This window comes from Dromiciops gliroides, chromosome 4 (assembly GCF_019393635.1).
Source record: "Dromiciops gliroides isolate mDroGli1 chromosome 4, mDroGli1.pri, whole genome shotgun sequence".
Lineage (NCBI taxonomy): Eukaryota > Metazoa > Chordata > Mammalia > Microbiotheria > Microbiotheriidae > Dromiciops > Dromiciops gliroides.
In genome coordinates, this window is record NC_057864.1 from 307,446,134 (window position 1) to 307,470,422 (window position 24,289).

The 24,289-nt window shown below is 35.6% G+C and overlaps 1 protein-coding gene and 1 pseudogene across 4 annotated transcripts in view; both read left to right on the plus strand.

The window, feature by feature from the left end:
- The window catches only part of LOC122752998 (cytochrome b5 reductase 4), a 102,108-nt gene that overhangs the window by 56,530 nt on the left and 21,289 nt on the right, over window positions 1–24,289 (plus strand). For 3 of the 4 annotated variants that reach the window (XR_006356235.1, XM_044000061.1, XM_044000060.1), the window contains 4 exons: window positions 18,600–18,740; window positions 20,531–20,683; window positions 21,864–22,014; window positions 22,419–22,505. Coding sequence is in view for 3 of the 4 variants with exons in the window: in XM_044000061.1 (XP_043855996.1) it covers window positions 18,600–18,740; window positions 20,531–20,683; window positions 21,864–22,014; window positions 22,419–22,505 (532 nt within the window). In the remaining variant the exon portion in view is untranslated. Of the gene's footprint in view, window positions 1–18,599; window positions 18,741–20,530; window positions 20,684–21,863; window positions 22,015–22,405; window positions 22,506–24,289 lie in introns of those variants that run through there. The other variant, XM_044000062.1, reaches the window with a different exon arrangement.
- LOC122753000 lies at window positions 4,023–9,125 on the plus strand (annotated as a pseudogene).

Consider the following 24,289-nt stretch of genomic DNA (forward strand, 5'->3'; position numbering starts at 1 on the left):
ATGATATCTTTCTTCATCTCCTTCCCTCCCTCCTTCCTTCCCCCCACCCCTTTCCAGCATATATAACTTTGAAAATATAATTACCAGTACACTATTCACAGCTGCTTATAGGACATTAAAATAGACTTGCATACTGTCTGTGGCCCCCATTGGGTTGAACAGGTTGACTGCAAACAGATGAACAAATGAACAACAAAGATTCTGTTTTAGTTTCATCATCATTTGTTCTTGTGACCATTTCATTTTTGCTCTTCTTATCCATTATAATTCTTGCCGGGAATAGTAAAATAATATTTGAGATCTAAAGTATTTATTATGTGTTACAAAGAGATAGAAAACTGTATTGTCCATCACTGGGTCCCATAAAGTATTTTTCCTTCTAGCATATAAATATACAGTTGCCACTTCCCCTCTTTCCTCCACTTCTGCAAAAGGAACTTAGCATCCTACTTGCTTCCATTTTCATCTCTGTGAGGAGGAACTGAATCTGGCACATTAGCAGATAGATGATGCAACATGCAGTATACCAGTTAACTGCTGATTGCATCTAAAAAGTCAAGAAGGCAAAAAAACTCAAACAGGAAAGTCAGAAATTCCAGAAATCTGTCAGTACTTAACTAACAGTTCCTAAGCACCTGCTGCTCTGTACACAGTAGCTGCAGTGGGCATTGAGAAATCTCTTTTACAATGAGAAAAATCCAACCTTAAAAATGTTGGTTACTTTGTGTTCTCTGTGTTTGACAGTTACCCGTTGAGTCTCTTTTTGTTGTTTTTCGGTTGTTTCAGTGATATCTGACTCTTTGTAATTCTGTTTTGGTGTTTTCTTGGCAAAGATACTACAGTGGTGAGCCCTTTCTAGCACAAGGTAAATTTAGGCATCGCTCTTGAGGAATTGCTGTTTCTCATTTGTAAAGTAAGTCAGTCAGTATTAAGTGCCTAGCATTTGCAAAGCACTATGCTAAGTACTGGGGATAGAAGCTTACAATCTAATTGGTCAAGACAATAAGGAAATAGATATAAACAAGTTTTATGCAGGGAAAAAAGGAAATAATTAAAAGAGGAAAGGCATTAGAATTAGGACGGGTTGGGAAATGCTTCCTGTTGAAGATGGGATTTTTAATTAGGATTTGAAGGAAGCCAAGAAAACCAATAGGTAAGAGATGAGGAGGGAGAGCATTCTAGGCATGGAGGGCAGTCATAGAAAATGCCCAAAGCTGACAGATGGAGGATCTTGTTGAAGAACAGCAAGTAAGCCAGTGTCATTGTATTGAAGAGTACTTATGTATTGGGGAGCAAGGTATAAGAAGACTGGAAAGGTGGTGCGATGGGGTGGGGACTAGGTTAGGAAGGGCTTCTACAGGGTTTTATATTTGATCCTGGGGATGATAGGGAACCATTGGATTTTATCGAGGGGGAAAAGGAATGGTGACATGATGGTTTGCATATTTCCTTGGTGGAAAGTTGGCCTGAATTCAAAATTTCATCTTGGAGCCAGTAACTGATAAAGTATCTCATTTTATGTACAGCATATAAATTAAACACTGTTTGGAGGGTATTTTAAAATAGAAAAGGAAGACACATATGGTGTTTGCTTTAGGTTTTCATATCTATCTCCTTAGTTTATTTCAGCAAAGAACAGAAGAAGGCAAGGCAAGATAGTGAGGAGATAGCGTTTGAAAAATGTTGTAGGATCAGTGCCTTATTTAGACAAATATGATTTTATGGACCTAATAACTTGTAGAAGCTTTCTGCCACACTATATTAATGGGAACTATTGGTTTTGTTTTTTTCATTATCTTGGTTTTTAAGATTTGCCTGGATAAGTTTTTGGAGACAGATGAAAGGAAAAGATACAAAAACAAAATGTGAGTTTGGATTTCTCTCACTGTGTAACTAATTTTCAAGTCCTTAGGAAAAGCAATATTTTGCTTTGGTTAACATTTACCAATATGTGGAAAGTGCTCTCATCCAACATCAGCTCCTAAGACTTAGAGGTTAGATTACTTACCTAACATCATATAGGTAGTAATTACGTGTCAGAGCTGGGAATGAACCCCAGATCTGCTTCAAATTCAGCATGTTTTCCTCTATCCCATGCTACTATTGATGCCCAATCATTTCTGGGATGAGCTTTTCTTCCCTATTTCCTCCTCACTCCCACTGATCCTTTCCTTTGTAACAAAACAAAATTTGAGCAAAACCAGCAAAATACATGGACCCAAACTGACAACATTGTCTCATACATACATATGTACATACACATTGTATATGTGTGTGTGTGTGTGTGTGTATCTTAAACAAATGACAGTTTGGCTTGATAACCCTCTCCCTCTCTTCCTTGATAGAGGAAGGTACCTCTCATTATCTATTTTTCTTGATCATCAATGGTTTTTCTTTTTCTTAATCCTTGTCTTCCTTTTAGTGATGTTTTAATTTTCATTGTTATAGTCACTTTCTGATGTTCTTTTGGTTCTTATTTCATTTTACATTATTTTACATCTTTCCATCTTTCAGTTTCTTGTGTCTGATATTTCTTACTGGATAGAAATATATATCCATATATCACAGTTTTTCCAACAGTTACCCAATTGAGGGCATCTACTTTGTTTTTAGTTCTTTTATACCACTAAGAGTACTATTATTAATTTTTTCATATAGTGTGAACTTTTGTTTCTGTCTTTGACTTCCTTGGGGTATATGCCTAGTAGTGGGATGGATTCCAAGGCCATATCCAGAAAAGATCAATTTGCAGTTCTATAAAAGTCTTCTTGAGTCCCATCCAACATGAACCATACCCATCTTTTGTTGTTTTTGTGTATTTGCAGTGTGAAATGAAATCTCAGAATTGTTTTAATTTGCATTTTTCTTTATTAGTAATTTGAAGTATGTTTTCTTATAGTCATTCATAGTTTGCAGTCTTCGTGTCTTGTATTTACTTTTTTGTGAACATGTATTCTCTTTTCACTTTCGTGCTTCTGCAGTGTACCAATACCTGGCAAATGTGCACTTAATAAATGTTTGTTGATTGATTGATTGAAAACTTGTTTTTTTTAATATCCTTAAATCTCTTATGTATGGGAAATGGCTCTCTAATATTGTTAGTTCCTTATGTATGTTATGTTAGTTCTTTATATATTTTGGATGCCAGACTTTCAGCAGTGATACTTGATGAAAATGTTTTTTCTCTATTCAACAGTTTATATTCTTACTCTGTCTTCGTTGTTGTGTACAGAATTTAAATTGTCTTTTTGTCTTTTATAATCTCTTCTGACCGTAGTTTAAGATGTCTCCTAGCTATAGTTGTGAAAAGTATCTCTATACTATTTTTTTATGATGTTACCTTTTATATTAAAATTATAAATCCCTTTTGAGCATATTTTGGTATTATAGTAAGAGATGTTGGCCCTGTAAGAAACCTAATTTCTGCCAAACTTATTTCCAGTTTCTCTCAGAAGTTCTTGTCAAAAAGGGTGTTATTTCAGTAATCCGTTACTGAGTTTGTTGGATATTGAGCTACTGTTTTCTATTTCTTTCTTATCTAGTTGCTTCCATTAATACCTTTTTCTTTGTTAGCCTGTAACAAATTGTTTTGATGGCTACTGTTTTATAATATTATTTGAGGTATGGTAAACCACAATTGTATTTTATCTGTGTGTGTTTCATTGTTTGCTCTGAGATTCTAGACCTTTTGTTCTAAATGAATCTCATATACTATGTTGATTTGCAATAGCTAAAGTTATCTTGAGAATTTTATTTCTGGTTATTACTATCGGCAACAATTAAGATGGTTAAAAAATGGTTATAGTGATAGGTATGTACTGTTTCTTTAGAAATATTTAGTCAAAAAATTTAATAAGGCACCTATCGTGTACTATATAGTTTTATCATCAGAAGTGCTTTTTATTTGATTTAAAAATTTGTAAAATTAATTTTAGCACAGATAAATGTTGATAACAGATACCTAATGTGGTGCCATGTATTCAGAGAATGCTCTATAATTTCTTGATAATCATAATACTAAAATAATATTAATTAACAAATTTTATATTGACTATTGGAGCAAAGTCTTGGTTAACCAGACAGAACCTTGAAAGCTAGAATTAAGGTTTCTGTTTCTGTAACTGTACTTTTAAGATTGGTGCCAATTATGCTTTCACAAAATCTCACACGTCCTTTCTTGTTTCACTACTTACATGACTCCTACTCTACTCAGTTCAGGCCCTCATCATGTTTCATCTAGACTATTGTAACAGTATCCTAATTGTTCTCTCCTGTTTCTTTTCCATGCATAACTGCCAAAGAAATCTTCCCAAGATACAGATTGCTTTGTCATTTCCCTCCTTAGAAATCGCTGCTGTGTATCTGTTGCATCTAGTATAAAATACAAAGTCCTTCATAATATGACTCCAGCATAACTTTCTAGTTTTACTTTATAGTATTCTCCTTCAGGCCTGCTTACTGCCAAACTGGACCTCTAGCTATTCTGTGAACTCTATATCCATCTCCTGTCTTCATGACTTTGTATAGGCAGTACCCTATCCCTAGAATGCATTCTTTGTCATCTCTGCCTTCAGAATGCTCATTTCCTTTAAGAATTGAGTGAGGTGTTTGTTTCCTGAAACTTCCCCTGTTGTTAGTGCCCTATTAATATTTTATATCCCCCAATGGACTGTAGGCTTCTTCAGGAATGACCTCATTTTTTTGTTTGTGTCTGTATCATCCAACCCAGGGCGTTGCACATAGCAGGTGATTAATTAGTGTTGGTTATATTTTATGCAGAACTTGGGGAGGTCCCATCAGTTCCTGTAATTTTGTCTGTGTAGAAAACAGACATTTCTCTGTATTCTTAGTATTTCAAGGTATGTTGTTCTTTCTAGGTTGATTGTATTGGGTCCTATACCATAAGGGTCGAGTGCATAAGAATAGTAAAACCTCATTGATGTCAACTAATTGGGGTAGGGCTAGACAGAATTTGTGAAAAATTTTTTGAAAATGTCTTAAAAGGAAAAAGATTTTATACCTTTCCATTGATTTTTCTGGCTGCTCAATTTGTAAGGATGCCCCATATGGTGTTTTCTCAACCATTGTACTTTTCCAGTAATAGTGTTCTTCAACAAACATTTAACTGCCTATTATATGCCAGGTTCTATGTTAGAAACTAGCAATGCAAAGACAAAAATGAGACAGCCCCTGTCCTCAAGGAACTTATATTTCATTGAGGGGAAATGACATGAACACAAATGAGTAAATATAAAATATATACAAAGTAATTTCTTCTTTTTTTTTTTTTTGCAAGGCAATGAGGGTTAAGTGACTTGCCCAGGGTCACACAGCTAGTGTCAAGTGTCTGAGGCCAGATTTGAACTCAGGTACTCCTGAGTCCAGGGCCAGTGCTTTATCCACTGCGCCACCTAGCTGCCCCTCAAAGTAATTTCTGATGAGGAGAGTACTAACAACTAGAGGGATATGGATAAGGCCTCATGTCGGAAGTGGTGTTTCAAGGTAAACTTTGATGAAAAAGTGGTTATTCTAAGAGGCAAAGATGAGGAATGAGTGCATCTATGACATGAGAGACAATCTGTGCAAAGGCACAGGGATGAGGAGATGGAGTGTTGTATACATGTCATAGCAATTCAACTAGTATGACTGAAATGTCGACGACTTAGACGGGAATAATATCGAATATTCATGGGAGGGTAGGCTGGAACCAGATTGGGAAGGGCCTTAAATGACAAGCAGAGGCACCTAGGAGCAGCTGGAGCTTCTTGAGCAGAGGAATGGCATAGTTAGATTGTGCTTTACTAATACTAATTTTACATCTGTGTAGAGGATAAAATGGGAGAAGGGAGAGAATGAATCCATAAAGGTGAGTTAGTATCTTACTGCTTTCTAATACAGCAATAGTCCAGGTAAGAGGTGATGACCTGAACTGGTGTGATGATCATATGAGTAGAGAGAAAAATACTGATAGGAGAGATAGTTTAGAAGTAAAAGAAACAAAACATGTCCTCTGATTGTATTTGCAATGAGGAAGAAGGCATTGTTAAAATTAATTCAGAGGTTGTGAATCTGGGTGACTGGAAGGATAATGATACCCTCAACAGAAACAGGGAAATCAATCAGATTTTCCTTCAGGATCACAGTGCCTCAGCTATAATGTCTAGACAACATCTTGAGGTTTGTATCTTCTATTTAGTGATGGTGTGATGGTAACATTAACTTCCCAAAACATTGATCTTCATTGCATTGTATACATGTCGTTCCTATGGAAAGAACTTCTCTTTGGATTGTTTTCAAGGAATCTGTTAATAAGATGAGTAGAGTATGCCTAATAGATATTGAATTCTAGACTGAAGTATAGGCATACTCTAAATCCATAATGGGAATATACTTCTCTCTACTAATTTTCCCTCTCAGACCAACCCCTTCAAACAATTTTGACAGCCTTCCTGGCTTCCTTTATATTTGGCTAGAAACAGAAACTACTGGTCCTCTGTTGGCTTAGGTAACAGATACTTGACTCTCCGAATTTGTAGCCTGATATCCTTCAGTTAGCTGACTTGCCCTGACCAGTGACCAACACCACTGATTAGCCTCTAAAATTAGAGATTTGGACTAGATTGCTCTAAAGGCTTTTCAGGTTCTAAATATATGTATGAGTCTAAAAGATTCTCACCAAGGCTTTACTGTATTAAATAAATAGGCTTCATATAAACTTCTAACAGAGGCCCAACAATATATTTTCAAACATGTACACATTTTACCCAGATTGATGCACAGGTAGATGGGCAGCCCATTAAGTTGGTTTATTAGTAAGAACCAGGAATAACCAACACTCTTGAGTGCAACACTGTCTTCTAAGTCATATTATAAGATTTAGAAGGTATCAAATACGTTAGGTAGATGTTCTAGAGGATTTTTGGAAGGACATGGATAAAAAATAGAATGAGAAGGCAAGGATGAGTTGTGATCCTCACCATTGTAATTGGCGTTAATTTTTTATTATGTAAATGCATGCTTTTAAAGTACTTGAAAACAGTTTGTTCTCAAGTGTTTTAAACATCTCTGAAGCGGAGCCGAGGGCAGCAGAGAGCACGGAGCCGCGAGCCCAGACAGCAGCGCATGCCCCGAACTCTCTGCCACCCCCTGCCCGCAGCAGCAGCAGAGCCAGACAGCCCAGCACTTTGGCCAACTGGAATGCCTTCATCGACAACCTCATGGTGGACAAGACCTATCAGGATGCAACCATAGGCTATAAGGACTCACTCTTTCTACTGCTCTACCTGGGAAAACTTTCATCAGTATTATGGTATGGTAGGTAGGCATGTTGGTTGGAAAGAATGAGTTGTTTCTTCATAAATGGACTAATACTGAGGAAACACAGAAATGTTCAGTGTTAAGGTACTCACTGCTACAAGGTTGGGAGTTTACCATGGACCTTCATGCCAAGAACACTGCCTACCTTCAGCCTCACCGTCACCCTGACTAACAAGAAGTCAGTCCCGTTGATGGTAAAGGAAGGTATTCAAGGTGAGGGTTGATCAATAAATGTTATGAAATGGCTTCCCATATTTGATATTCCCAAAGCTCCCTCTGCCCTCTTCTGACCTTTCTTCCCATATATCCTCTTCACTGCTTCTGTTCTCACCCTGTACACTTATTATTTTGGACCTTTTTCTCAACTCTTTTCCATCTTTGTTTTTTTTTTTTAAAAACATACTCTGGATAGCCTTGAGTTGGGGTGAACAGGCAAGTACCTTCTTCCCCTAAAACCTAAGTTTCCCCCTGGTATATTGTTGGGAACATTTGGGGGAGGAAAGTAGTAAGTTTTACTGTCAAATAATTAAAAAAAAAATCTTTTCCTGCAGCATAATTTTGGAAAAGGAAAAAAAAAGGATTCTTAAACTAACCCTAACCCTAATTTTTTGTATTATTAAATAACTCGCAGTCTTTCTCAGCTGTCATAGATTCCAAAAGAAATGTGTTTAACTGTATGATCTAGTTGTCCCTGTGTTTATTTTTGATACTTTAGTGAATCTGTGTTGTCCTTGATAAATATCCCCTCCAACTCTAGATTACAACCCATCCATGCCTACTCATCTCATGTGATTCATGATCATTTTTGCCATAAATCCTTTACAGTGGGGCCAACAAGCATTCCAGGGACTTTTCTTCTAGCTCTCTTGATATTCTTTGGACACCACTGGAGCACAGGAGTTTGTACATATTAATTCACACATGTACAATATTTATCTTTCATATTGCTTTGTTTTTTTATTCATTAGCCATGATATTCTAGGCTGTGTGCATTTAGTCGCATTGGTTGGTTGAACTAAGATGGCTTAGGAAAGATTTCCCAGAAGAAATGAAAAAAAAAAATGGTATTAGATTTAAAACTAGGTAAGGGAGGAAGTTTACAGATGGGTCAAGTGTTGGTTGTGGTGAAGATTATAAGTAACAGAGAAGGCTGGGAGAAAAGGTGAGCTTAGAGCAAGTTCACAAGAAGAGAGATGAGTAAGAATATACTTTTTTTTTTCTCTTAAAAAAAATTTTTTTTTTAATTTTGGTGAGGCATTTGGGGTTAAGTGACTTGCCCAGGGTCACACAGCTAGTAAATGTTAAGTGTCTGAGGTTGGATTTGAACTCAGGTCCTCCTGACTCAGGGCTGGTGCTCTATCCACTGCGCCACCTAGCTGCCCTCAAGAATATACTTTTAATGAATATAGATGTGATGGATACCTAGCTCACATTTATTATTGACTATATTAAAGAAACTGTGGAAAGTCATGAAGAGTGGTGTTAATATTTGTTGTTTGAAATAGTTAAAATTATATTTGAGAGAATTTGGGGGGCCATCCTTTTGTATTTATTGGAGATCTTGTGAGGTTTTGTGGTTCCCTAATTAGGGCACATAGCAATGAAGAACTTTTTCTTTAAAAATGAAAAAAAGATACTAGTTTAGACAAGTGGAATAATTTTAGAAACTATATAGAAAGGGAACGTGTGGAATCACTGATGACTCCCAAAATTGCAAAGAAAGTTGTAGTGAAGTTACTCCTGTGAGTGTATTTTCCTTTTCTTGCAATTATTTACCAGTTCACTATCCCTACAAGTAATTTCTATATCAGAAGTCAATGAATATCATTGATGCACTGTTTGGTTTTTTGTGTGTGTGTGTGTGTGTGTGTGTGTGTGTGTGTGTGTGTGTGTGTGGTTTTTTTTTGTGGGGCAATGGGGTTAAGTGACTTGCCCAGGGTCACACAGCTGGTAAGTGTCAAGTGTCTGAGGCCAGATTTGAACTCAGGTACTCCTGAATCCAGGGCTGGTCTTTATCCACAGCACCACCTAGCCGCCCCCATTGATGCACTGTTATGAATTATAGGGGGCTGGCTTAGATTTTTCTCATTGTTAATTGAAATTTCACTTTCTTAGTAATATTAATAATTCACAAGTTTTAATCAGTAACGTCAATTAGTTCATTCTTTCTCAAAGAACATAACTGATCTTACACATGTTATTTCTCTTCAATATGCATTAAATGCCTATTTAATGGGTCTAATTTCTGACATTTTTTGAGATACAACTGCCGCTGCTGAACACTCTTCAATCACGATACTACTGATAAAGAATAAAGATAATGAAGAATCAGATTGAAATACAAATCTGTCATTCTACATTTTGCTCTTCCAGAATCTTAATAGGATTGTAGTCACTGTGTTAATTGTTTCTGATTCTTCCTACCTTTCACAAGTTCTTTTAATCTTATTAAGTTCTCTGAATTCTTCATATTTGTAATTCCTTTTGGTGTAATGCAGTATTTCATTGCTTTCATATACCATAAGTTGTTTAGTTTCCTAGTCAGTGGATACCCATTTTGCTTCTAGTTTTTTTTGCCCCTGAAAAAAGTGCTATTATAAACAATTTTTGTGATTGATATTTTCCTTTTGTCTTTGACTTCCTTGGGTTATATGCCTAGTAATATTATACTGGATTCAAAGTATATGTACAGTTTGGTGACTTTTCTCATATAATTTCTAATTGGACCAATTTGAATCTCTACAAACAGTTCATTAGTGTGCCTATTTTCTCATAACTTTTTCAACATTTACCATTTGTCTTTGTCATCTTTGCTAGTGTCATGGGTTTGAGGTGAAATTTTAGAGTAGTATTAATTCAGATTTTCTCTTATTAGCAATTGGAGCATTCTTTCATGTGGTTGTTGATAGTTCTCATTCCTTTTTTGTTTAACTTTTTGTTAATTTTGAATATTTAGTTATTTGGGATGTGGGTCTACGTATAGCTTTCTGTTGGATACCAGACCTTTTATATGATCACAGGAGAGAAGGTACCTTAGAGACCACCTAGATTGCAGAATACAAATCCTTTGAGAGCAGGAACTACCTTCATTTTTGTGTGTGTAGCTTTAGCACCTCCAGCAGTACATGGCATGTAAGTGCTTAATAAATGTTGTTGAGTGGATCATTCCAATCCTCTCGTTTTACAGATGAGACAATTGAGTTCTAGGAAGGTTAAATGACTTGTCACGGTCACACAGAGAGTATCAGAGGCAAGATTTGAACCCAAGTCCTCTGACTCCAGAGTTTATAGCCTTTCTGCTGTACTGTAAATTTCTCTTCTTATTCTGATGACATTGATAGAATACATGAATGTATGATAAGTCTGGAAAAGTGGGATGACAGCAGACCAGGAAATGATTAAATACCAAACAGAGGAGGGGGTTTGTGTTTTGTTTGTTTCCTTGTTTGTTTATACTGGAGTCAGTAGGTGATTTTTGATCACGAAGAAGGTTGAAGTCAAAGCTGTGCTTTATGACTATCACTTGGGCCACTCTGTGGCGGAAGACCAATTAAGAGGCTCTTTGCTATAGTCCAAATAAGAAACGATGATGGTGATAGTAAAAATAGCCTTGTGAGTAGAGAGAAGGGAATAGAAATGAGAGATGATTTGGATGTAAAATCCACAAGATTTACTACTGAGTGTATCTGTACTGTCTGAGATCCTTTAGCTGGATCCAGACTTGAATCATTCCTTTTATTTTTTGGCTAGGCAAAGACTGGTATTTGCAGTCATAGTTTTGTTCAGACCTTTACTGTGGGTGTGGTGATAATGATCTAAACACTTAAGGTAAGGTTTATATCAATCCGTGTCAAATTGTTGCAAATATAGTAGGTGCTTAATACCTATTGAACTGAATGTGCAGTTACTGGCACAGTGGCATGGGGTGGAAGGTCTGTTTTAAAACAAAATTACTTAAGGATAATAATAATAGTTAGCATTTCTTTAGCTCTTACAATGTACCCAGCACTGTGCTAAGCACTTTATCATTATTATCTCATTTGATTCTTATCACAACCCTGGGAGGTGGGTGCTATTTTTGCCCCTATTCTATAATTGAGGAAACTGATGCAAATAGAGATTAAGTGAGATGCCCAGGTCAGATTTGAACTCAGGTCTTTCTGATTCTAGATCCAGCACTCAGTGCACTGTGTCTCCTAACTTTGGTGGATAAACCACTGGGTTTGGATAGGGAAAGATATGATTGAATCTCTTGGCTAAATTCAATTCTTTGGGTTTTAGTAGATTTCAATGATCTGTGTGCTATTTTACCTCATAAATAAGAAAGAGACAATGAGGGGGCAGGGCATGGATATTTTAACTTAGGGCTAGAATGACTACTCTGATAACTTTTAAAATATCTTGCTTTTGGGTGCCAAAGGTAGAACTAGAATACAGCGTACTCTAATTTGAATTTGTTCCTTTGACATCCATTTAAATATTTTCATGTGAGATACTGTACTGGGATAGAGAAGTATTATTAATCTACCATCCTGTTTTTGCCCAATAGATGGCTTACAAATGAAAATACTTATTTTTTTTAGCTTCCATAATGAATTTCTGCATTTCATATCCTTTAGCCCTCTACCTACCCTATGATTACTCAGTTGTAGGTAATAGTTATCTTTTTTTTTCCCTAAATCAAACCTGTGATTTGAAATCTTAGGATAGAAAACGCCTTTCACTAATGTAGATTGGCATTTTGTCTGAAATTTGAGTCCTAGAGAATTGTCCAAAGCAATCTTTTCAAACTCAAATGGAAAGGGATCCTTGCCTATGGCATATTGACTTGGAAAAAATAAAATTAACATTATTTATGTATTGTATTTTTATTTACTTTATTAAGCATTTCCTAGTTTCATTTTAATGTGGTTTGGGCCCCAGTTCAGAGTTTTGTGACCTGGTTCCCAGTTTGATGCCTCTGGTCTACAGGACTAGAAGATTAAGTGACTTGCCCAGGGTTACACTCCCAATATGTGTTAGAAGCAGATCTTGAAGCTTGTTGGCTCCAATTCTGGCCCCACCTACTCATTTCATCATTCTGTTTTTCTTTATATTTGATACATTACTCTTCTCTATGAAAATATATAATTCATTTCATTTAAATAGTCACACTTTGTTCTTCTTTGGACCTATAATTTTTATCATTTAAGGAAACTTCCATCTATTGCAGATTATCTGTTAATTGAGTGTCTCAGTAAATTTTCTGGGGGATTTTAGAAGATAAATTGTCTTTGGTCATTTAGCTAATATGTGTTACAGGTAGGACTTGAACTCAAGTCTTCCTGATGACAAAGCTGGCCCTGTGCCCACTCTGCCAAGCTTCCTCTACACAAAACGAACACTTTTTTCCCTTGGCATCAGTTACACGCAGGTGTATTTTCCTTTTAAATTTAAAGAGTAGAAATATTTGTAAAAGGTAGACTTCCCTCTTAAACAGAGTATCATTTAATTTTTTATTGATGGCTCAAGATGGATAGAGTAGAGTACAATTATCCTTTCACATGCAGCTTTACCCATTGAGGTTTTGATATATTGTGGGCCAACATTAGAAATTAAATGGGAATTTTTTGAGAGTTTTATGGAAGCCACATACAACACACAAAAAAAGTTTAGGAACTCAGAACTGCATAAAATATATATATATTTATATATTATATATATATATATATATATAGAGAGAGAGAGAGAGAGAGAGAGAGTTTTAAAATATCAATATATTTTATCTTTTAATACCATAATAATTCAGGCGTCTCTGGTACCTTTGTACCAAAAAATTTTACTCAGATTTTCTAGATCAAGAGGGTGCCAGTAACATAGAAGGGATAACTGTAATGCCCTCAGGGATCAATGAGCATTTATTAAGCACCAGTTTGTGCCAGGTATTGTGCTATGTATCAGAGATATACAGATAAAAATAAAAATGGACCCAATTTTAATTGTTTCTAAATTATATTGCTTTTATAGTTTTTAATGTTTTTAGGTTTTCTGTCTTCTGCCTCACTGTCAGTTGTCCTATCTTTTTCTCAAATGAAATAATATTTAGAAATTATCTAACAGACTGCCTGACACATAATAGATATTTAAATGCTTGTTCCCTCTTCTCTGCTCTCTCCTATCAGAGTTCCTGACTCCTACAATTTCTTCCATAACAGTCCCCCCTCCCCACCCCCACCCCCATTTGTTGCTTCTAATTTTCTATGAGCAAAAAAAATAGCCAAGTGTTTACAAAATAAAACAGCTGCTGGATCCTTGTGGTCTCAGTTTTGATTATTCAGAGGCCTTATCCCCTTCAGAGATTTGCTGAAGAGTTGGTGTTGCCAAAAGTCTTGACTTCCAGTTAAGTGGGGGATATTGTTGTGTTTTACATGATCCCGCAACTTCAGGTTCTGTTGAGGCTTTTTAAAATTTTGTTTTCTTCACCTTTTCACTTTATACCAAAGCTTTTGGTAATTTTAAGTGACTCTTTGTTGATAAATGCTTGATATCTAACTGATCTTGATTGGATTGTAGGGATTCTAGTGTCTGTACTATCTAAATTGATTGTAAGTGCTATAATCTTTCTAGGTCTATTAGATAGTTTCAGCTTCTGTATTTTTTTAAGGACAGCTGCATTTTTGAAAGAGCTATCCAAGTCAGTATTTACTAAGCACCAATTGTGCCTAGTAAAGAAGCAGAGTCCCTCTAAAGTGGTAAATATCTTTGTAATTTTGCAGTCTTAAAAAATTTGTTTCAGCGCTCTAAAACTTTATGTGAAAACATAATGGAACCAGATTTGTCTGGGTAAGTAACGTGCTCCAGGTAACCAATACTTGAAGGAAGGAAACTCTTTCTTAATAAAGTCAGCTGTGTTTTTAAAAAACAAATTTCCTAATGTCTGTAGGTTAGTTTTTCCTAAGCATAGAAGGGATCAGATGAAGGACAAACACGGGTGGAATTTAGGGGTATATAGAACTAGAAAATTGCTTGTTGAAAACCTCAGAGAATCAGAATCACTGAATTTGAGAATTGGGAGTGATCTCAACAATCAGCTAGTTCAACTTACAACTCAGGGAATCCCTATCAAAGCATACTGACCAGTGATCATCTGATTTCTGCTTGGAGAAGGAATCTAACACCTCTAATTGTTAGGAAATTTGTCCTAACAGCAAAGCCAAATTGGCTACGTTGTGACATCTACTGCATCAATCCTAGTTTTGTCTTCTGAGGTCAAACAGAACAAATCTAACCCCTCCTCTGTATGATACTTCAAATACTTAAACATAGCTATCATTTCCCCTAACCACCCACCCCCCCATCCCAAACCAATTCATCTTTTTTTCTGGGCTCTTTTCTGTGCTGTTTCTTCCACCTGTCCTCATATGTTTTGAACTTCACCTTCTGGTTTTCCTCCTTTGGCATTCTCTAGCTTATCAGTGTCCTCCTTAAATGCTGATGCCCAGAATTAAACATAATACTCCAGATGAAACCTGACAAAAACAGTATAGTGAGATTATTCCTTCCTTCTCCCTGCAGTCCAAGATTGTTTTAACTTTTTAGCTGTTGTATCACATTGCTGATTTAATGAACTTCTGAACAACTGCTCTCTATGCCTCCCCATCTTATATTTGCGCAATTGATTTTTTTTATCCAAGAGCAAGACTTTACATTTATCCCAATTAAATTGTGTCTTAATAGATTCAGCTTAATTCTTTAGCTTTTCTAGATCTTTTTGGAGCCTGATATTGTCATCTAGTATGTTAGCTATCCTTCCCAGGTTTTTCACCTACAAATTTGATGAGTGCATTATCTGCTTTTATCAGTCATTGATTAACATGTTAAATATCACAGAATCAAATGGAGACCCTCTGCCATGTAGACAGTGAACCACTTACAACTATTCTTCGAGTGTGGCCATCTAGTCTGTTCTGAATTCATCTGTTTATATTATCTGATCCATATCTCTCCATTTTATCCGCAAGAATAACAATAATCAAAAGCTTTGATTAAATCTAGTTTAAATTTATATCCACAGCATTCTGCTAATATTATTAGAAAAGGAAAGATTGTTAGTCTGATACAACTTATTCCTGATGAAGTCATGCCAGTTCTTTGTGAAACTGCTTCCCTTTCTAGATATTTAGCAATCCTCTCTTTAATGATTCTTTCAAGAATTTTTCCAGATATCAAAGTGAAACTGACTTTCCTCTAATTTGCAGACTCTTCTCTTCTCTGTTTTGCAGATTAGGGTGTTTGCCTTTTTCCAATCTCATGGTACCACTCATTTCTATAATCCTTTAGGTAGCACTCACAGTGGCTCTGCTCTCACTTCCACCATTTCTTTCAGTAGCAGAGGATGTTGTTTATCTTGACTGGGTAATTTGAATTCATCAACAGTAGTGAGACGCTCTCTTACTATCTCCTCACTTACCTGGAGCATCAATTCCTTGTTAGTCATTTTTGTTCTGTCCATTCTAGGGTGAGGGTTTCTCCCCTTTGTAGGGGAAACAGAAACAAAAGAAGAAATGAACAGCTCTGCCATTTCCCTGCTGTCAGTCACCATCATCCCATCTGCTTCATTCAGAAGGTCTGGCCTTTCTTTGATCCTCCTTTTTCTCTCAAAGATATTTTGAACATCTCTTCTTGTCCTTAGTTCTCTTACCAACTTCATTCAGTTCATTCTGAATTTTAGCATTTCTCACACTGTCATCCCACCCTCTTTTACCTGTTTTGTTTTTTCAAAATAGGGCATTAATCCATCTAAGTCCATGTTACAGTGATGGGTCTCCATCCAACAAGTTTTACTGATAGCTGTGAGGTCTAATTTGTCCTCTTTTGTGGACTATTTCTGACCAAGGACTAGGAGAGGCCACTGGAGTTCCTATTCCATTTTTTTTTTTTTGTACACTTAAGTCATCAGTTTAGTCAGGCTTCATTCATATGGGTTTGCAGATGTATTCACTGTCCCTTGGTATGAGCAGTCTCAGTGTTTAACTTAAACATGTCCCTAGGACTCCCACTCTCACAGTCTCCTTGTTTCATTACTCTCAACCCTGTCCCCAAATAATTACAATACAAAAGGCCATAAAGCATACTGCATCTTAACTCTATTACTTCATTGATTTTGTCTTGTGGGAAAGTCCTTTAAATCATTCTGGGCCTCACTTTCTGGAACTAGGTTTATGTTTCCCTGAAATAGGAGGTAACTGCTTCAATTTGAGGAATAAACTATTTCAGGATAACGTTTTTGTATCATTAACATCCTTTTTTCTGGCATACAACATGTCCTCCATGCCTGCTCTATTATTTATACCTCTAATAATGAGGTTTCTGTCAAGAAATGGCATTAGAACACTTACTCAACCTTGATTGAAGCTAATACCTCTAGTAAGTACATTCAGTATAAGTTAACTTTAGGCTATTAAGTGTCATTTGGTGTATTTGAGCAGTAATTTGTTAAATGGTACTCCTGCAGATGGAGAATGCAATTCAGATGTCTTATTTTTTGCAGAAACTAACACAGAGGCCATTTAGAACTTAAGAGTACAGGTTGTACACCTTTTCCCCATCCCTCTTTTCTGCTAATCTGTAGTTCATGTTTGTGAGCATTTAGCCAGACTTGGTCTTGTTGCTTCAGTTTTTCAAAATAGTAGTGATTTTATTAGAGCTAGACACATTTGCAGATGGTGGCAACCTTCTATGCCTTAGTAAGCCATTTCATGAATTCATGTGGTAAAAAGTTATTCTTTGTCCCTTAATCAGCTTTGATACTGAGCCTCTTCACACTTAGATAAGCCAGCACATTATTGGAGCCTTATTTGAAACCAGAACTTGCCCTCCACTGGTTTGATAATTGAGAACTCAGGGTCACATCCGTGCCAGAGGGAGACATCAAAATGGTTGGAGTGTATCTTATAGGAGAAATTTTAAAATGAGGAAAAGTGCCTCATGTTCCTGTCTTGAAAATAATTTGTTTCAAAACTATGTTCAGTCTCTTTAATGGATTTTAAAGCAGACTTTGTTACTTGTAATTGTTAAGTGAAGACTTAGAGTAAGGAGTTGTCAAAATAAGGCAGGTTCTGTGACTAGACAATTAATGATAGATTAGTGCAGAATCTTAACCAGTTCAGGGAAAAAGTATAATTCTTTTACAAATAGATCCCAGAACTGTATATTTAGAGTGAGGACAGACTTAATGGTCTAGTCCTATCCCCTTATTTCACAGGTGAGGCAGTTAAGGCCCAGGGAAGTCCTAATAAGATCACATGGGTGACGGGTGGCTGGGCCAAGACTTCAACAAAGATTCTATGACAAAACCAGTGTTCTTTCCACTAAACCAATCACAGCAGTTGGAGGAAATCATAGAATGGCCATACAATTTCATGGGTGATTTAAAAATTTTGCATATATTTTGTGAAGTTTTGTTTTTTTCATTTGGAATTAGAATCCTCAGTCTAATTTTGGTTGTAAGTTCAAATATGCTGAAATATTCACATGAATTTCTGAGCTTTTTGATAATGGTATTCCCTCCAGTGCTGCAGGTTACAACCTATCCATGCCTCCCCATCCTGAACAACTCTTGTAAGTTCATCTAAGGGATCTGCTGAGGGCCGCCTTTGCTTTTGAGAGAAAGAGGGTGCTGGTTTATGTAATAGGGTTCTCCCTCCTAGTTTGTGTTTAATGTTGTATCTCTACAGAAATACATTCATGAGTTTCAGAAAGATTTTATAAAATCTTTAAGAAAGGATTTTAGAATGCATATAGTATATCCATGGTCATTTCAATTGTACTGTTTAATTATGGTTTTACTAAAAAGAGTTTAAAAGTATTGTTTAAATTATAAAACTAAAATTAGTTTTCATTAGATATACATTTGTTTCTTACTGATACATTTTTAGTTTATTTTCTAAAGTTACAAAAATACTTGGAAATACTTTAGTAAATAGTAATGACAGAAAAATGTTGAGAAAAAAACATCTACTGTAAAGAATTTTCAAGGCATTTTGATAAATGAAAAACTCAAATTAGACAGCATGGTTATAGACTTTCCACTCTCTGGAAGCAGGGGAAGTTGTATCTGTTCTTCATCTTTTTTTTTTTGGTGGCGGGGGTGGGGGGTGGGGTGGGGAGAAAGAATTGGGATTGGGTATAAACTGGAGATTTCATTGATGAGGGAACTAACTCCCTTTACTCTGCAGTTCTTTTAGAGAGTTATAAAGTGTTAAATATATTCAAGAATAAGAGCAACTGAATCATTTTTCTAGGGCTATACTATAGAAAGTGCCAGCTGATTTCCAAGGTGGATGTTACCCATGATACCAAACTTTACTGCATGATGTTGCCACCAGCTACTCATCTTCAGGTGCCCATTGGGCAACATGTTTACCTCAAGCAAACTGTTGCAGGTAAGTTGCATGGAGATATAAAGGAATAATTTAAAAATCATTATTTTTTGTCTTGTGATTGGTTGTAAGATATTAATATATTTTCCTGAGTAGTTAAGGTTAGATTGGGATTGCCAGATGCAAAATATTAGAAGCAGGTGAGTGCTTTCCTAAATATATGCTTCAGCATCCTTTTGTACACGTTAGAAATGTTGTAGCTTTAATAATAGAATCAAAGAAATTGCCATCTTATGTTTAGCCAGCATGATTAATCAGTCATTAAACATTTATGAAGTGCCTACTTTGTGCCAGGTATTAGGCTGAGTGCTGGGGCATAAAGAAAGACCAAAGATAGTCCCTGCCCTCGAGGATCCTCATGATCCCTAACCTTCCGTGATCTTAGCATTAAAGGTGGGATATATGCCAACTTCTCTTAAATAGCCATTTATGGTTTTATCGTTTATAAATTTTAAAAACTCCCTCCTGAAAAAGAAATCCTTTCACTTATGTTTCTTTGCTAGCACTGTTGCTTAGTCCTAAGTTCAACAGGTTTCTTACCAGTCATGTGAAATGACTGCTCCTTTTTGTCCTTAACTTTGATGATTACTCTTTGAAAAGGTGTTCCTTTGTGACTTTGTGTACATTTCTCTTGCTCGTGTTAATGACTTTTATAGATTTTCTTTGTGACCCATCTCTGATTTTGCTTTTCAAGGTGGAAGAGGCCTGATTTTTCATCATCTGCCCCTAGTTAGCGGCCCCTTCATCCTTCTGGCTACTTTCGTTGTTTGTCTCTAGGTCTTCGCTTTAGAAATTTTAGCCTGTTTTCTCATCTCTAAAACTGAGATAATATGTACTTGACTCTGCTTACCTCACAGGGTGATTGTGAAGAACATATTTAAATCACTGTAGTAGTGTAAGTTGTTATGTTTGGCATTACATTTTGTTGGCCTTTAGGCAACAGTGTGTTAGACTGTGTGTCCAAAAGCAGTGTTTTCCTAACTGTAAACTCCATGTGGGCAAGGACCTTGTCTTCTGGAATTCAGCAAACGTGTTAACTACCACTGTTTGCAGAGTACTGGGCTTACTGTTTATGTAAGATTTTTTCCTGACTCTTGTATCTCCACTGTGGCCTAGCATAGTATAATACCATAACAGAGATAATACCATGCTTTGTCTAGTAGTATTTTTTACCTTTTCTCTTAATAGTTAACTAATATTGAGAATTCTACTGAAAAACCATCTTTAACTTATAGAGAGATGGCATTTTATTGAACTAGAAAAACTTAAGAGAAACCTTAAGAAGAATTTTGACAACTCAAATACTATGTATATGCTATCTTTTGTTCTTTTAGATTGTGATTAAGCCAATTATTATGAAATTATATATTTATTTTCCCCTTACGTTGTTCTTAGGGATGGCTTGGTTAAGATTTTCTTATAATTTTCATTGCTACAACTATATCATGAATACTTGATTCTGCTGTGGTTTGGTTATGTAATAATTTTGGTAGTGACTGCTGCCCCAGTGGCCCTATTCCACAGGGGCAGATTTTGGCATATCTATGCTAGTATACTTCTCCATCAGGAAATAAATTGGCCAAACTTATTAACTTAAATCTATTGTTATTATTCAGTTATGCTACCCTTTACAAAAAAATCTTATTTATAATGCGTAATTTCTAGAAGTAATCAGTGTAAAAGTAATAATAATAAACATGTCAGCATGGTTATATTAGATATTTTAATTATACTGTGTAATAGTACCAGTGTATTTTTTACATTTGCATTTCTTTGGTTTGGGCTTCTTCCAGGTACAGAAATAGCGAAGCCGTATACACCTGTATTAGAGTCCTTAAATTCAGATTTACAGGAACCACTTCATCCTCCTGACAAATATATCTATTTTATGATCAAACTCTATCACACTGGACACTTCACACCACATTTTGATTGTCTTCAAATAGGTAAACATTTATGTGTTTTATTTTCTTACTGCTTTTTTGGATCTTAGGTTATTCCTCAAAGAGTTATAGAGGGGGTTGTGTCTTTTATTTTTTTATTATTTATTTATTTATTTTTGTGCCGGGGGGGGGGGGGGCGCGGGGGTGGCACAAGGAAGGTTAAGTGACTTGCCCAGGGTCACACAGCTAGTAAGCGTCAAGTGTCTGAGGCCGGATTTTAACTCAGGTCCTCCTGAATCCAGGGCCAGTGCTTTATCCACTGTTCCACTTAGCTGCCCTGGGTTGTGTCTTTTAACTTGAGCCTTATTCTGTCTTGTCCCTCTCAACTCTTATTCTCTTATCTTTCTCTAAGCTTTTTTCTTTATGATTATTATAACTATTCTTTTTTTTCTAAATATGCATCTAAAACTTGATTTAGTATTGACCCTACTGTGGAAGAGAGTGGAAATATTTCTTTCATTTTGCTCAGTTTGAGCAGTTTTAAATCATATGACTTGCTATTTCCTACGAACTCATTATGGGGGCCACTGTCTCTCTAAAGTAATAGTTTAGGATTTGCAGAAAGGACATTCTGAACTCAGTCATCCAGGCTCCCTAGATTGCAGAATGACCCCTCTAAATTGTTGGTTCATAGATTATTAGCTTTCGTTTTCACTTTCTGAGCTTGACTATAGGAAAAATAAAAAGACATTAAATGTTAACTACTCAGGTTCGTCTTGATAGTGCTAAAAGTATTTGCTGTATTCTCTTCTCCTATGAATCAGCAAGCTTTTAATGTGCCTTGTACTTGGCCCTCAGCACAGTAGATTATAACACGGGTAATATCTGGGCCCTGCTACTGAGAAGTTTATAATCATATTGGACTGCCAGTCAGTCCTACATTATTGCAAGTTATTTGTTGCCAGCTTTCCACAGTTTGTAAACCATGGATTTTACAAAATGAATAATATGGGAGAGGATGTATAGTAAAATTCAGATGATTGTACAACTCCTCATTATGTAAGTCAGAGATATTGACAGTCAAATCATCTCTCTATATAAATATATTATGCAAATTTTTATAGGACATGGCTGGAATGTGATAAAGAATCATGTCACCAGCATCATGTTATAAGAGACCTCCCCTATCTTTGACTTTCTAGGATTTTTTCCCTTTTTTCTGATAATTTATTTTATTGTTTAGGAGATTATGTTTCTTTGAGTAGTCCTGAGGGCAACTTTAAAAAATCTCAGCTCCAAGAATTAGAAGAACTCTTCTTATTGGCAGCTGGAACAGGCTTCACACCAATGGTTAAACTATTGAATTATGCTTTGACTAATATAACCAGTCTCAGGTATGTAAATTTTATTTGTAGATTTAAAAATATACAAGGTTGACAATTTGAATTAATATATTTTCTGATTAATTAATTATATTTTCTGATTAATTAATTAATTAATATATTATCTTTCAATTAGACTATTACAGTATATGCCACTTCTCTCTGATTTTAATATTGCAGGGAAACTTTGGAACATGTTTTTATTATCCTGCCAATCATTTCTCATTCTTCCTGTGGCCCCAGCTTGATTATTAAGGGGGTTGGTTCCTTCATTTCACTGTACTTATTTCCCCATGGTCACCTTGTAGCATAATAGATTTTCACTTCATTTTCCCTTTGTTGAACATATTCATACATCATTTAAAAACTCAATTGAAAGAGTTCGTGCTGATGTACAGTGTAGTATTTGTTTTTAGGAAAGTGAAGCTGATGTTCTTCAACAAGACAGAAGGAGATATCCTTTGGAGGAACCAATTGGAGCAGTTAGCAGACAAGGAGAGAAGGTATTAAAGCTGTGGCCAAACTTTGTCTGAAAAAATAGGTAGTGGATTCTGAACCCAGCTGTATTGAATAGGAACTCTGAGTCTGAAACAAACATTGAAAGAAGCGATAAAACTAATATATTTTCTAGAAAGAAAACAATCAGCTGAACTTATCAAAGTGATATTAAGCCATTGTTATTAAAGTATTGTTGCAGCCAATCTTTGGGCTTTCACTACCTCCTCTGACTTAATTTTCAGCACTAAGAATATTGAATGTTAAATTTGTTGCATTTGTTATGTTATAAATAATGAGAAAAATTATCACCATATGACACGTTTCTACCATATTGTAGATTTTGTACAGACTATATTGTTATGGTTGTCTGTGCCCTCATAAAAAAATAGAATAAGACTTTTGAGAAAGTGTATGGGAGATTTGGGCAGGCTGATTTATTCTCTTCATTTTATTTTTTTTTTCCCCAAAGAGAAAGTGTGTTGGGAAAAGTTAACTTGCAGTAGATTTTGAGGGGAGATGGTTGGTTTATTAGATGGGACATGGGACGGTATTCACGATCAAATGGATAGTTTAAAAGAAGTCCAGAGGCAGAAATAGAATCAGATAGCAAAATTTGAAATTTTTAAAAGAAAGTTACTAAAATGCCCTTATCTTTTGACCAAATGAGTCTACTAGCATGTACTAATATGGAAGGTATCATCTATACATACATATATGTGTGTGTGTATAATAGCACTTTTATAGTAGAAAAAAAATAGAAATAAAGTAGATGTTCTTTCATTGAGGAATGGCCAAATAAATTGTGGCACATGGAGATAATGGAATGTTACTGTGCAAAGTAAATTAGATTAGGAAAGCAATATACACTATATACAAAAATGTGAATGGAAGAAAACAAGCAGCAACAGTGAATGAACTGAACACTAATTATAATAACCAAGCTTTACTTCAAAGAAGAAATGAAAAAATCTTCTCTTCCCTGCCGTAGTGGGGCACTTATTGGTGTGGAACATTGTACATACTCATAATATTGAGTAGTTTTGATGAATTACTTTTTCCTCTTCTATTCTTTGCTACAGGGGTAAGAGGGTGGGGAGAGATGTATTTGTAAATATAGATTATGTAAAAATAAAAAAAGAAATGAACAATCTCTGAGTTAGAAATCAGGAAGGAGCAATGAAAGTGAGAAATTAGTTTAGATTGGTCCAAAAAAAATTGGCTTGTCCCTAAAGACAATTGAATTGGATAAAAGTAGAAGACGAGCAAAGTTTTTAAAAACCACATAAAACAATTCAATATGATATATATCTCTAAACATATATATACACACATACATACATGTGTATGTATGTATGTGTGTATATACATAAATATATACATATATGTGTGTGTGTGTGTGTATGTGTATTATCACTTTTGTTTCTGAATGCTTCCTCTACCCAGTGAGTTATCCTTTGTAATACAGATGGAAAAAACACCCAACCTATACATCATTCACAACCAATAGTATATACAATATTCTATGACCATAGTACATCACCTTTACAAAAGAAGAAAAGGATATATATTTTCTTAATTCTTCTCTAAGACCAAACTTAGTTCTTAAAAGTCCAAACATTCAGTTTGGGTTTTTTGTTCATGACATATGCATTATTTTATACATAATACGTATTGTGTTTCTAGTTCTGCTTGCTTCATATAAATTTGTATAAGCCTTTCAGAGTTACTCAAAATACTTCATATTCACCTTTACTTTTAGCACAGTAATATTCCATTACATTCATGTACC